The sequence below is a fragment of the Bidens hawaiensis genome, unplaced genomic scaffold, assembly GCF_021521415.1.
Source record: "Bidens hawaiensis isolate Kalapana, Puna unplaced genomic scaffold, B.hawaiensis_p1.1 tig00034716_1, whole genome shotgun sequence".
In the NCBI taxonomy this organism is placed as follows: Eukaryota; Viridiplantae; Streptophyta; class Magnoliopsida; order Asterales; family Asteraceae; genus Bidens; species Bidens hawaiensis.
The window spans coordinates 27,104-42,382 of record NW_027496032.1 but is presented as its reverse complement, the minus strand read 5'-3'; the positions used below and the strand labels follow the sequence as shown (position 1 = coordinate 42,382).

At 36.1% G+C, this 15,279-nt stretch overlaps 1 protein-coding gene and 1 pseudogene across 2 annotated transcripts; both read right to left on the bottom strand.

The window, feature by feature from the left end:
* Positions 1-3,327: 3,327 nt before the first annotated feature.
* LOC143586599 (uncharacterized) lies at positions 3,328-3,849 on the bottom strand. The gene has a single exon (XM_077068113.1). It carries the CDS (start codon positions 3,847-3,849, stop codon positions 3,328-3,330), a length of 522 nt encoding a protein of 173 aa, XP_076924228.1.
* A 2,622-nt stretch (positions 3,850-6,471) lies between these two features.
* Positions 6,472-13,082, bottom strand: LOC143586598 (uncharacterized; annotated as a pseudogene). The gene is made up of 16 exons (XR_013144735.1): positions 12,937-13,082; positions 12,098-12,200; positions 11,945-12,014; positions 11,817-11,855; positions 11,534-11,650; positions 11,374-11,431; positions 11,154-11,218; positions 10,543-10,549; positions 10,357-10,417; positions 10,026-10,085; positions 9,721-9,806; positions 9,306-9,473; positions 7,795-8,052; positions 7,390-7,602; positions 6,693-6,964; positions 6,472-6,598 (listed from the first exon to the last, which is right to left on the bottom strand). The product of XR_013144735.1 is annotated as an uncharacterized LOC143586598 (transcript).
* Between the last annotated feature and the right edge of the window lie 2,197 nt (positions 13,083-15,279).

The following is a 15,279-nucleotide window of genomic DNA, read 5'->3' as shown; positions in this document are numbered from 1 at the left end:
CATCATTTTTCGTCCCGTTTGATCCAGATTTGAGCTAGGGTGATCCCTAAACTCATCTTAGGTCCGGTTTATACCCGATTCCACCCGGATCTTGTGATTTAAACGGTTTAACGGTGTCGGCTCGTCGTTACGCGACTATAACTAACGGGTTTGAGTATAAATAACATCATACTACCATTACCTCGGGTCGGAAATCGTTTATCCTTCTTCTTCCTCTTGATTTCGGGAGAGAGAGAGTAGGATGAGAGAGAGCTAAGTGTGTGTTTTGGTGGTGTATGGAATATGTGTGAAATGAATGAAAAATGGGGATTAAGGTTTATATAATTATGGATCATGGGCTTAAGCCCATGGTCTCTTCCTTCCCAAGTCCATAACCCATATCCATTACCCAACACTAGCCCGACCCATACTAGCTTCTACTCTATTAATTATTTCCCGACTAACCCGAGTAAACTTTCCCACTGATATTAATTAATTTAATTATAATATTCTTAGAAATTTCAGGATGTTACAGTAAGTGAAAAGAGAGTGATCACATCTGCTCTGTATGAACCCAATAGATGTTACAATGTCTGTGAAACGCTGGTACCAGGCCCGTGGTGCTTGTTTAAGACCATACAAAGATTTCTTGAGAAGACAAACATGATCCGGAAAATCGCGGTGCCGAAACCCCATTGGTTGGTACATGTACACTGTCTCAGTAAGATTTTCATGTAAAAATGCATTGGTAACATCCAACTGGTGGATGGACCAAGACTGAGATAAGGTTAAGACAATGTGAATAGTAGCCGGTTTGACAACTGGACTAAATGTTTCCCCACAATCAATACCAACTTCCTGATTTCTGCCATCACATACGAGACGAGCCTTGTATCTCTCAAGAGTGCCATCTGACCTGTATTTATGACGAAAAAGCCACATACTACGAATACGTCTCGGGACAAGTTCCCAAGTCTTATTTTTAATTAAGGCATTAAATTCCTTTTCCATGGCAGAGTGCCACTCCGGGTTGGACAATGCGTCTTTGGGGTTTTTAGGAATGGGGGTGATGGTGGTTGTGGATAGGTTAAAAATATGTTTGGGTTTTGTGATGCCGGACATGGCACGGGTGGTAATTGTGCGGGTTGGAGGAGGCGGTGGTGGAGGTGGTATCGGGCTGGTTTAGACCGGTGTGGAGAGGGAGGGAGTGGTTGGTGAGGCAGGTTGAGGTTGATGGGTTGGGCCGGTTGGGGGAGAGTGGGCTGGAGTAGGTGTGATAGTGGACTGGGAGTTGGAAGTAGAGTGGATGTGGGCCGAGGTGGTTGTAGTGGGGTTTTGGGCTTGTTGGTGGTTAGTGGGGCGGGAAGGCGTGGATTGGTCTGCGGTCGTTAGGCCAGGTGGGTCCTTTGAAGGACCGTGGGTTGGCAAATAAATGGACGGGTGGGGACTGTCTTCCAGGAAAGTGTATGTGTGGGTGGTGGGAGTAGGGGATCTGGAGAAGGGAAAAATAGTTTCATCAAAGATTACATGGCGGTTGATGGTAATGGTTCGGGTTTTAAGGTCAAGGCACTTGTATCCCCGGTGGTTGGGTGGGTAGCCGAGGAATACACGCGGGTAGGAACGGTAGGCGAGTTTGTGAATTGTGGTGTGTGGTATGAGTGGGTAACACATGCAACCGAACACGCGAAGGTGGTCATAGGTGGGTAGGCATTTATATAATCTGTGGGTGGGGGTTTGAAAATTATGTATTTTACTTGGGATGATATTTAGCAAGTAGGTGGTGGTTTCGAGGGCATGATGCCAGTAGGTGTTAGGTGTTGAGGAATGTGCGAGTATGGATCACATGTGGTTATTAATGGTGCGGATTTTTCGCTCGGCTTTACCATTTTGGGAGGAGGTGTGTGGACAGGAGAAACGGAAGTGCATGCCATTGGTGTTGCAAAAAGTATGAAATTGATTGTTGGCATATTCACCTCCGTTATCACATTGGAATTGTTTTATTTTGGTGTTGAATTGGGTTTTCACAAATGTGTTAAATTTAGTGAACATGGTAAAAACTTCAGAGTTATTGGTTAAGGGGTAGGTCCACAAAAAATTGGTAAAATCATCCAAGAATAAAACATAATATCGGTGACCCCCATTTGAAATTATAGGGGAGGTCCACACATCACTATGAACAAGGTCAAATGGCATTAACGTGCGTGTATTTGATGAAATAAAAGGTAGTCTAGTATGTTTTCCATAAATACAAGCAGTGCAAACATTATTATTCAAAGAACCAAAAGAAATTGAACTAGAAGTTTTTAAAGTTTGCAAAATGGCTGGGCTTTGGGTGGCCGAGCCGTTGATGCCAGATGTCTTGAGTGATTGCTGCATAAGTGGAAGCAGTGTTGAGGTTGGTGATGTTGGACGGGCTGAGAGTGTAGAGATCCCCCGAGCTATTGCATCGTAGGATAGGTCTCTTGGTCTGTAGGTCCTTCACAGTAAAACCATAGGGGTCAAATTCAACAGATAATTGATTGTCAGTTGTGAAACGATGAACAGAAATTAGGTTTTTAACTAGGTTAGGGGCATATAGGACATTATTGAGTTTAAATGGTGGGAATGGTGGTGGTAGGGTAATATTGCCTTGTCCCAAAACTGGAATGGTTTTACCATTCCCAACAATAATGTTGCGAATAATGCCAGAATTAAAAATAGACGGAAACTTATCATATTGAGGAGACATTGTACCTGACGCGCCTGTGTCCATAGTCCAAGAAGAATCATTATTCTGAAGCGCCAAGTTGTAGAGAGCTTGAGCGATATCGGTTGGCGAGTACCCAGCAGCATATGATTGGGCCGATCCAGATGAGTTGGGTCTCGGGCCTAATATTCCTGGCCTAGCAGCATTGGAGTGGGCTATATTGGATTGTGGAGAGGATTGGGCCACAGGAGCTGATGGGTATGGACAGGGAGGATATGACCATGGGCTCCATGATGGTTGTTGGGCCTGCATGTTGGGCCAGGGAGGGGGATGCCAGGAGGGGGCAGGAGAAGTGTGATGTTGCTGAAAGCGGCCGTGGCCAGAGGAGAATTTTCCCCTAGGACGACCCCTGCCACGACCTCGATAACGGTTGCTGGTGCCGGTCTCTGACATGGGTGGGTTACGGTTGTCCATAGGTTGTGAGGTGGGTGATTCGGGTGTTGTTAAGAGAGCCGTTCCAGCATGTTGGGCAGATTGTTTAGCTTGGGATGATTTCTGATCTTCGACTTGACATAATTTTGACCGAGTAGTATAGAAGTCTGGGAGGGGTTGGGTGTTTTGGAGAATGAGAGAGATGCTTTCGAACGGTCCAGTCAAGCCTGTCAAGATTTGAAGAACGAGTTGGTTTTCGTTACGGGTGAACCGAGACTCGTGAGTTGGTCATATAGGAGCTTCATGTGTTGGCAATAGGCTGAGATATCGGGGAATTGATCAAGGCGAGAGTTGAAGAATTTATTTTGAATGGCAATGGTACGAGTGGTTTGATTGTCAAGAAAAAGATTCTTAAGTCGGCACCAGGCGTCGTACGCAGTGGTGTTGGGAATCTTTATGGTGTGGACAAGGTCGCGAGTGATCGTACCATAGATCCATTGTAAGACAATGGCGTCTATGCGTTCCCACGATTCTTGGTGAGGGGTTTTGGTGGTTTCCTTTTCTTTGTCAGAGGACGAAGAGGAGATGGCTTGGATACAGGGTTGAAGATGATCAAAAGCATCATATGCTTTGCAGTGAATAACAAACAATTCGGCCCAGGTATTATAATGCTCGTTTTGGCTGTCAAGGATGATAAGAATAAAATTTTTAATATTTGTCACAGTCACAGCAGGGTGGAATGAGGATGCCATGATTGTGTATGTATGATTTGAAGAAGAAGAATACGGCAGGAAGGAAGGTAGGAAGAAACTAAGGTAAGGCTATTGATACCATGTTGAATGATATGGTTCAAAGTGATCCCATCTTTTCATTGATTTTGATCATATATACATAATACATTCCCTCATAATAGGAAAGTCAGTTAATACAAATTAATACTATCTATAAATACAAATGGCATATTCTTTATACAAATATATATTCTATTAGTTGGGCTCTCTCTCAAGATCGGCTTGTAGAAATCTGAAATCAAGCCAGACCGGGCTTGAATGAGCGCGGTCATCTAAGCTCAAGCCTAAGTTGAAGATCATTTAATAATATATATTATTTTATGTATATCTATAACAAAAAAAATAAAATAACATAAAAAGTAAAATGTCAAAATCGTCTCCGAAGTTTGGTCAATAATGTGACTTTAGTCCAAAAAGTTTATTTTGTGCGTATGAACCATCGAGGTTTCCTACTTTTCGCCAATTACGTCCAAATCATTAACTCCGTCAAACTTTGTCCTTAAATCAAGGGCAGATAAGTCTTTTCAGTTTGTTTAATATTTTATCCTTAAATCATTTTAATAACATTAACAATAACTACATAATCTTATATATAAATAATAGGGATTACTCCATAGAATAGTAACCAACTTTGCAAGTTGTTCCAATCAGGCCACTGATACAAATTTTTGTTCCAATCAGGTCACTAAACTTTCATTTTTGTTCCAATCCTAGATATTTTACCTGAATAGCAGGTAATCTAGGTTTTTTTTTAATTTTCAATGTTTTTACTTTACATAATAATTTTTAAAGGTTGCGAAAATTAATAAAATGCGAAATATAATTTTAAAATTCCGAAAATTTGCAAAAAAAGTTCGGAAAATTAAGGTTCGGGCTAGAACGGGTCAAGGTCGGAACAGGTCAAAACGGGTTTCGGGTTAGTTTTATTTTTCTTTGAACCAACGAATCAGCGCGTTTTCAACACGTTACAACTCGTTTTAACAGAAAAAGCTCGTTTAAGCGACTTTTTCAGTTCGTTTCAGCACTTAACAACTCGTTTAAGCGATTTTTAAGTTCGTTTCAGCACTTAACAGCTCGCTTAAGCAATTTTTCAGTTCGTTTAAGCATTTAACAGCTCGTTTAAGCGATTTTTAAGGTCGTTTCAGCACTTAACAGCTCGTTTAAGCGATTTTTAGATTCGTTTAAGCACTTAAGAGCTCGTTTAAGCGATTTTTAAGTTCGTTTCAGCACTTAACAGCTCGTTTAAGGGATTTTTAAGTTCGTTTCAGCACATAACAGCTCGTTTAAGTGATTTTTCAGTTCGTTTCAGCACCTAACAGCTCGTTTAAGCGATTTTTCAGTTCGTTTAAGCACTTAACAGCTCGTTTAAGAGATTTTTAGGTTCGTTTCAGCACTTAACAGCTCATTTAAGTGATTTTTTAGTTCGTTTCAGCACTTAACAACTCGTTTAAGTGATTTTTCAGCTCGTTAAGTGCTGAAACAAACTTAAAAATCGCTTAAACGAGCTGTTAAGTGCTGAAACGAACTGAAAATCACTTAAATGAGCTGTTAGGTGCTGAAACGAACTTAAAAATCGCTTAAACGAGCTGTTAAGTGCTGAAACAAACTTAAAAATCGCTTAAACGAGCTGTTAAGTGCTGAAACGAACTGAAAAATCGCTTAAACGAGCTGTTAAGTGCTGAAACGAACTTAAAAATCGCTTAAACGAGCTGTTAAGTGCTGAAACGAACTGAAAAATCGCTCAAACGAGCTGTTAAGTTCTGAAACGAACTTAAAAATCGCTTAAACGAGCTGTTAAGTGCTGAAATGAACTGAAAAAAATCGTTTTAAACGAGCTTTTTCTGTTAAAACGAGTTGTAACGTGTTGAAAACGCGCTGATTCGTTGGTTCAAAAAAAATAAAACTAACCCGAAACCCGTTTTGACTTGTTCCGACCTTGACCCGTTCTAACCCGAACCTCATTTTTCCGAACATTTTTTTACAAATTTTCGGAATTTTAAAATTATATTTCGCATTTTTACTAATTTTCGCAACCTTTAAAAGTTATTATGCAACGTAAAAACATTGAAAATTTTAAAAAAAAAACCTAGATTATCTGCTATTTAGGTAAAATATCTAGGATTGAAACAAAAATGAAAGTTCAGTGACCTGATTGGAACAAAAGTTTGTATCAGTGACCTGAATGGAACAACTTGCAAAGTTGGTTACTATTCTATGAAGTAATCCCTAAATAATACTATCAACATATATAAAAATATAATTTTGCATATCAATGAAAGTAGTTGAAATTTGAAAAGCAAACTATGAGCTCGAGCTTCTAACATTTCTCATAAGACAAGCTCAAGTAAGTCAGACTCGAGCCCGGCTAAACTCATTTAGCACAGCAGCCACAACTTTACTTAATATGGGTTCCTCTACAATCATACAGACAATTTGTATTTCTAAAGTTACATACATCACACTTTCTTCATCAAATCTTTCAACTCATGTTCTATCGATTTATATATCATGAACCCATATGACGATCACAGCTCTCTTCCGACTTTTTTTAAGGTCAAGCGTTCCTTAAAATGCCGTCATGACCTATCCCGAACTTTTGAAGCCGTTGGTGTACATCGGTAACAGCGAGTGGGACCCGTGTTTTCTCCTTCTACAGCACCTCCAGTATACCAACAATATTAATGAAATGAATCCAATTTGTATCGCCCATCTGTATTAATCAGCATATAATGTATCAAAAACTTTTAAGCCTAAAAAAAGAGTCATAATTCTAAAATAAATAATGTTTAAATTTAGTAATTTACCTGTCTAAATCGAGAACCGGGCTGTAAACGAGTGTTTCCCACGTGGCTACAATACCATGCCAGACGGGATTGTAATAAAGAGACTCGGGTGACCAAAACATACGCGTATATGTCTCCAAACAGATAAATAGAATCCACGCCCCGATTTCAATTAAAATAAACTTTATGATGAAACGGCCCACGATCACCATTACGAGTGAAAAGGCCACCAACCAATTAAATAGTCTGTGATTATATTCCTTTATAAACGAAGACTTTGACTTTCCCATCATCTGCACATTCAATAAATAAATAAAAATTATTCTTTACAATTTAATCCATTTACTTATGAACGGGTCGATAGGCCTGTAAACGAACCGAAAGCTCAATGAACCATTCGGCGGGAAATTCGTTTATTTAACAAATGATCGAACATGAAAAGTAGTTTCTGTTCATCTAGTTAAAGAAACAAACATGAACAGGTGTCGTGTTCGTTCATTTATGTTCATGAACGTTGGTTTATGTTCATTCGTTTGCATTCATTGTTCACGTTAACTTTTTAATTGGTTTTAGATCAGTTATGTTCAGTTATTTAAATTCTACTAAATATGACCCGTTTTGCACTTTACCTTAAACAGATATCTTTAGTCTTTACAAACGAAACAGTGATAGTTTATAGATACCGATAACATTATTAAAGATAAAAGAATATACAAACCTTGACCATTCGTTGCTCGTATATGGTTTTAGAAGGCCCGACACACTCATTTTGAAAACTTTGGTTGCATTGAAGGAAGCCCGCGTTAAATTTAGCCATGGAGGGTAGTCTAAGTACTTGAAGTTGGTCCATTTTGTCCTCACACGTTGTATATAGTGCCTCACACAATTTTGAAGACTCGTATTGGTTTGCCATCACAAAATTCTTAAACATCTGCCAAAAAAATAATACTTTTGTTATTTTTGTTATTTTGTTATTTATGGATTGTGATATATATTATACGAATGTTAAGTAATTTATACAAAAAGAAAGTTAATAGACTGAGTAGCCCGTAAATGTTTAAGCCCAAAAGTGACACAGTAATTATATATAAAAACCGTGTTCACAAAATGCTCAAATCTTTACCTTTTCAATATCTTCATCAAGTGTTTCAACAGATTTCTTGGCATTGTGGCGGCCAAAATGTTGTTCATCAAATGATTTCAAAGATTCGGCTCTTGAAGATTCATGGATGGATTGTAAAGATTCCTCGGAAATCGGTAAAATCACTTTTGTCATGCTATCCTCGTATAACTTCAAACACCCCTCCAATATTTTCTTGTTAAATACCTCCACAAGAGACCCTGTTGTTGGAATCTCCCCTTTGTTTAAAGCTTCTAAAATCTACAAAAAAAAAGCCAACATTTTTCCCAAGTTATTTACAAAATTCTCATAGATTTAGTGGATACTATAAAAGAGACTGTAATAATAATATATACGATAATTGTAATTACAATGGATGGGGAACCCTCAATATAAGACATTTAAACAAACCGAACCTTAAGTGAACTGTTCGTGAACCGTTCGGCGGGAAGTTCGTTTATGTTCGTTTGTTGAATAAACAAATGAACATGAACAAATTTTTTTGCTCATTTAGTTAAACGAACGGACATGACCACATGTCTTGTTCGGTTGTGAGCATTCAATTATTCACGCTCCTTTATGTTCGTTCGTTTATGTTCATTAGTAGGTTTGTCCATTTGCATATTCATTAAAAATTTTAGGCTCATTACAATTTTGTCTAATTTTATAAATATATTATTCCCGATGTTCACGTTTACTTTTAAATTTTTAATTGGTGTCCACTCTTATGTTTCGTTCATTTACGTCCGTGAACTGTTCGTTTATGAAAAACGAACATAAACGAAGACGCATACACTCATCTTCTTAACATACAAACACAAAAAAGAAAAACGTGTGCGCTTAATTGTTTGTGATCAATCATTTGTTCAGTTAAAGTTAAACGAACGGACACTAACATGCTCCATATGTGTCCTTTCCGTTTGTTTATAAGACTGGCTCAACATATAAGAAACTAGAAACACTAAACAAACCTTTAACGGCACGTGGGCTAAAAGACAACTAAAACCTAATGGATCATAATGACCGGTAATATTTATATTTAACAGATATCAAGATTCAATGATGCATTAAGAGTCAACATATTTGTTTTGGTAAAATAAAATACGGGTCAATTTGAACCTATCTCATGCGACAACTGGTCAACTTAGGTTACTTTTTTGGGAAACCTTCACTTTACAGTTAAACCTATGTAAATTCTTAATAAATGTTAATTTTTTTTAAATTAAGGCAGCAAAATGAAACATGTATGAATCTTGGTTACTAATAAGTGATAATTTTATGCTAGTTAACTTGAAGTAGGAGGTAATATTGAAGAAAAATATTCACTAAATAATAACCAAGTTCCATAACCATTAAACTTAAGTCGGATTGAAAAAATAATAATCACTAATAGTTACCAAGACGCATATACGATTGGAACATCTCATGAAAGCTGAGTGACATTTTAGAAAACCTGTTTCGACCAATCACCCGACCCGGCAAAATTGGCCCACATGGGGTTATGAAAAACGTACCTTTTCAAGAAAAGATACAAACTCGTTTCCATTAAGTGATTTTCCTTGTACAATTTTCGGACGAATAACAGATTTAACAACTTCTTTCAACTGCTCTCTCTTTTCAACATAACTCGGGTCAAGATCCCCGTCTTTCAAGTCACAAAGTTTTGTCCTTTGCAGATGTGGCTGCTCGAAAAATGAAGAATAATATTAGAAAAGGTCGAAAAGAACCTACTTTCTTGATTAAAAAAGTAGACAAGAAAATGTTAAAACACGTCAAAAGTAGCCTAGAGTGTCACTTTTATGCATGAACCACCAAATATTATTTTGTTTAAAACATCAGATAACTATTAAAAAGATATGTTTTCTATAATAATATCTGACATGCTAAATATTTATAGAATATAATAAAAATTGACAAAAAGGACCATACTTGCGGTAAGCTGAAAGCTGTGCTATTGTCACCCATGATAGCTAGGGAGTCTCGAATCTGGTTGACCTGGTCAATATTTTTGTCACCTGGGAAACAATATGCATTTATCAAATTATTTGTTATATAATAAATTTCATCTCAAATAAGCGCAACCTCTTTCTTCCGGTGATTTTGTATTTTGATTATGTAGAGTCACAATGAGCAATATCAAACACAAATCCATATACCACCTCCTAACTAGTTTTATCCTTTATTAATAATAAAAAATGCACTTGTATTGATATATGAAAAGGAAGAAAGCTAACCATCAGAATTAGGTACGTGTCGTAGAGCTTCATCTACCATTTCTTTTACAGACTTCCCTTCTGTAACGAGCCAAAATGAATGTTAAACAATAAGGTATAACGACATAATGGACTGAATACTAATCTATAAAATAAATATGTAAACTTTTTTTTAATAAAACAAGTTAAAAGGCTTTATGCACTTCAATACATTTTGGTTGACTTTTAACCCGTTTGACCCACTTCCTTTTTAATTTAATCTTTTACCTTAGCATATTATATATACAGGTCAATATTGTATTGTCACCTCAAGGTTACATAACAGAAATAAAAATAATAAATAGAAACTTACGTAAAAAGTCACGTGGTATAAGCCACAAAAGTTTTGCTGGTTCAAATGCCACATCTTGACCCTACAATTATATCGGGTCTAACAGGTCAAACACAATGAAAAACTTCACCTCACCACAAGTCTATCGTTTTCTAGGGAAGGAAATAATATAGGGGGTTGAAGATATCCAAGTTGGTCAAACTTTACCTTGACTCTGTTCATCGACAAAAAAAAAAAGAAAAATCAGTTTCACACTAAACGCAGATTTAAACTAACCGTGTGCATGAAACTGAAATAACTAGCCTGTAACTGAAATAACCAACATAACCAAACCAAAATAACCCAACCCAAACCGAAAGTTAAATTTTATGTTTTCTTCAACAACTGACTTTCTGGATCCAAAAAAACCAAACACTCTTTTATAACTCAACCGAGCCTGTAAAAACCGGATAACCAACTTTTTAATTGAATGTATGAATTAAAATTTTTATTTTGAATGCTAAGTAATTAGTAAAAAAAATAAGTAATGGTGTAGCACAAAAAATTTAGAGCCAGATGTTTAATAATCTATTAATCATTAGTAAGCAAAAATTTAGAATCAAAGTTTCAGGTCCAAATTCATTACTTTATGGACATTTTTTTTGCCCAAAAATTTCAAGCCCAAATGGCAAAACCAAAAAAACCGAACCCATTGTGGAAACCGAGAACCAAATAGTTTTCAAAAACCCGAAAACCGAATATTAAGTTGATTTGAGCCCAAAACCGACCCATGCACACCCTATTTTAAACGATATTATGATAATCAAATGAAAATTAACCTTCCATAAAACTCTTCAGCAAGCACAACAGCAAATGACAATCGGGATATATCCGCTTCACGTATCTAAAAAAATTAAAAAATAATAATAATATTAATAATAATAACAACAACAAAACAAGAATACTAACTTGGGTTTTTCTAAAAAACAATATAGACCTAAAATGAGTATTTAAAGTTTGAAAGCACTTATATATAAACAAAAGAGAAAGAAAACCAACCGTCTCCGGCAAATTGTATATAAGAACAGAGCTCAAAACCGTTGTGAGAGCAAATATCCTACAAAAACACAACCCATAATTTATATTATTAGTATTATATATATTATACTATAAGAAAAGTAAGAAAAGACAATTACAATATTTGAATAAGCTATAACACCTGTCATCATAGACGTTTGATTTCCCTATACTTTCAAATCCCTCTGTGTCGAGAAAGAAGACAGACGTTTTCACCCCGTTATGTCCATTTCAACCGGAGTTCCCCATACCCATATTCCTACAAATAATAAAAAAATAAAACAAACATATATGAGGTTATAATTATTTCATAAATTATTAATTGAAATTTTTTAAGAACTAATTTTACATAAAGCACTGATCAATTTTATCATATAGTATAACAAAGAAAGCCCAATAACTTAAAAGAATATACGAGTGAATACCTTTAGTTTTAGTGTCACGCATGTGACCAACACCAAACCCTGCAAAGTATCAAATTTCAGAGCATATAAATTTGTCCAGCAAAATCGTAAAGTACTAAAATCATTAAAATTAGTAAAAATAAGCATACCTTCATAACAAGAAAGTGAGAGAAGCTGATTAAGCAAAAAAGACTTTCCAGATCGATATGGACCAATTACCTATTAAAAGTTAAGGCACCCATATAAGTTTAAAAGTAAAAATGAACCAAAAATAAAAGTAATTTATAAAATGTGAAGCTTACAGCAACGGCTGCAATAGGATTGGTTATTCTACGAATAGCCTCAAGTCCTTCATGAGAAAGACGAAGTTTTGTATGACCCGGATCAGGTTAAATGATAGGAAACCTGTAAGAAGATAATAATATTCATTGCAAATATTATGACATGAACCCAACATGAACATGGATGAACGGACAATTGAGCTAAATTCCATTAAAATTAATGTGAAGAACAATGTGTTGGGCCTTATATATTATTAAAAATAAGCTAAGTTGTATTGGGCCAAAAATTTTAAATGAGTGTACTAACAAACATAAAAGAACGAGCTTAGACAGACGTAAATTAACGAAAATAAGTGAATGTAAACTAACGTTTATAAACATTCACGAACATAAATGAACGAACGAGACATGTTTTCATGTACGTTCTGTTAACTTAATGAACAAAAAAAGGTTGTTCGTGTTCATTGCAAACTTCTTACCGAACAATTCACAAATTGTTCACTAAAGTCTCGGTTTATTTATAGGTCTGTAAAAAAAATATAGAAAACCTAGTACTATACGTCTACAATCATGTAACTATCTAAAGGGCCTTTATCATTTGATCATCAATGTCAAAAGCTGAAATTTGACTTTTCGGAGTCAAAGCTATAACTTTTACATGCAAAATAAATATAAAACATCATGCTAATTAGACACAAAGCATTCCTGTTAACAATAACATCAATAAACAAAATCCAAATTCACAGAAAAATGAAGCTTAAATTAACCAAATGAAATCAAAAGTCAAAGTCAAACCATCACCCATTGACCCAGATTGCACCAAATTCGATTCCCAAATTGAAAAATCGAAGACCACTTACGCTTGATTGAAATCATCAATTCCAGACACCCAATAAGCGGCTGATAAGTGCAGAATAATAATAATAATATTAATAACGATCCACCGGAAATTGTTCGACATTGATATGTAACTGAATTAAACAGTCACGTTTGTCTTAAAAACTGATGAATTAGATTATTAAACATGTTTTGGACGCAATGAGGCGAGAGTGATAATAAGAAAAGGGATCTTGGAACCCTAATTTTGGGTTTACGTGTTATTAAGGTGAAGTAAGATCTGGGTTTTTGGGAACGATGATGGAATTGCATGGAAAGGTGTAAAAGATTGATTTTTTAACCTCCAATTTCAGAATCAGAATATGGATATATATTATTATTACTACTTGTTAGCGTCTGAAACTGGTGTAACGTTTGAAGAAGGTGAATTGGTGATATCCGGTTTCAAATTGTTTTCTTGTTTGGTTTGGCTACTCGAATTTTAACACATCTTCATCGTCGCACTCAGTATATCCTACCAATAGCAAAGCTATGGTAGGGTCTGAGGAGGGTAAGATGTAGGCAGCCTTACCTCTACCCCATAGGGATAGAGAGGCTGCTTCCGGTGAGACCCCCGGCTCGATAGTAGTTTTGCATCAAGCCTTGGACATAAGGCACATAGCACTCAATCATCGGGACACCGGCTGATCGGTGCATGTACCCTTATCTTTCAGCTATCAACGCCACTACATGATGCCTGATTAACCGTCCGTCACTTTTAACGTTATTTTCACGAGATTAGTAAAATAACGTCAAAATTAGTGCAATTTCACTTTTGCCCACCCGAGGGTTCACACATATATACATCATATGTGCGCACCGCAAGCAGGGCTAAATGCTTGTTCTGCACACATATTACTGTTTCCACACGTTTTGTACTGCATACATATTAAATGATGGTTTTTGTCACAATTGTGAAAACTCTATTTGTTATGATTATCAAAATGGAAAAGTGGAGGGTGATCTATTGTAACTTGTAAGTGTAAGTTTTTTTTAGAAAGTCATCATAATATGGCATTTAGAAAGAACCTGACGATGACAAGTGACGAGTTCAACGTAATTAGGCGCTATATCAAACTGAATGGGAGATAATGATACCCCGAGCCAGGTATGGCGCAATAAGTTAAGGCCCAACACACAGTCACCTACCCATAAACATCACGACCCATTTTGCCGTTACATAAGGGAGGCTTGTTTCTCATCGTAGCAGCATTTCCTTTAATAATTAAAATTTTAACAAGAATTGGGAGTTTTTCTAGAAGCGACCCCTCTATTATTTATGATAGAGGTACGGACCGTACGATTTGCGTACACTCTACCATTTCAAGACCATGTTAATAGTTTTGTTATTAGTGAGATTTTTAGCGGATATAGTTGTTATTTTCTTTTTTAATAACAGTTTTGGTATGCATAATGCATATATACAAAAACCAGCTTAAACTTGGAAATTACAAACTTACCAAAGAACCAAAATACAATATTATATAACATTTTACATGGAGGGGGGGGGGGGGGCGAGATCATGATTCCAGATTTCCTAGCTAGCCACCTACGAAGACATCCTTCTTGATTGTAGTCTAATCACCATGTTACTTATTTGTTAAACATTTTATTGGGTCACTACACCAATGAATCCAAGGGATGTTACACTTAGCTCTATCTTGAAAACATATAGTTACGGTATTCAGCATACTTGAGTGTTTTGTGAAATCTTTGTTTAGCCATCATAATAATCTCCTTTGTACTTGTTTTGCACATGGGTGGTTTTCGAAAACACGATCAACCAAACCCTCTTCCAGTTGACATAGGTCGCATGATGTTGACTAAATTGTGATTCCTCTCCTAATGAGGTTAACAATTTAGGGGATTACACTTTGGACTAATCTTTAAAGAAGCAAAGACTTTGACGGGAACCCAAATCTTCTACAAGTTTGAGAACGTGGCACCAAAAGTGTTTGATTTGGCGATCTTTTATTGCAAGTATATTTCTTGATTGGATTCACAACTCTTCACTCAGTAGCTTCCACCTTCTTTACTACCCGCTAAAATGGAGTAGAAGAAGTATGATTGGTTCATCTTAACAATCCAATTAGACATGCCAACGGATCCTTGTAATCCACTATATAAAGCATTCGAACTCATAAAGTACCGAATATTTATTTAGTTTAAATTATCATCATATATACCAAAATTAAAATCTTTTTATACTATTTAAAACCATTTATTTGGTCAAGTGTTTGTTTATTTTTGTTCGGCCAAGTATCAGTTATTTTCAATATTACACACTTTTGATTGTAAAGTCACAAAATATGTCCATTACCTTCTTA

What these genes read in the sequence shown, in the direction of transcription:
- LOC143586599 (XM_077068113.1), bottom strand. Translation starts at nt 3,849, where the DNA reads ATGGCATCCTCATTCCACCCTGCTGTGACTGTGACAAATATTAAAAAT.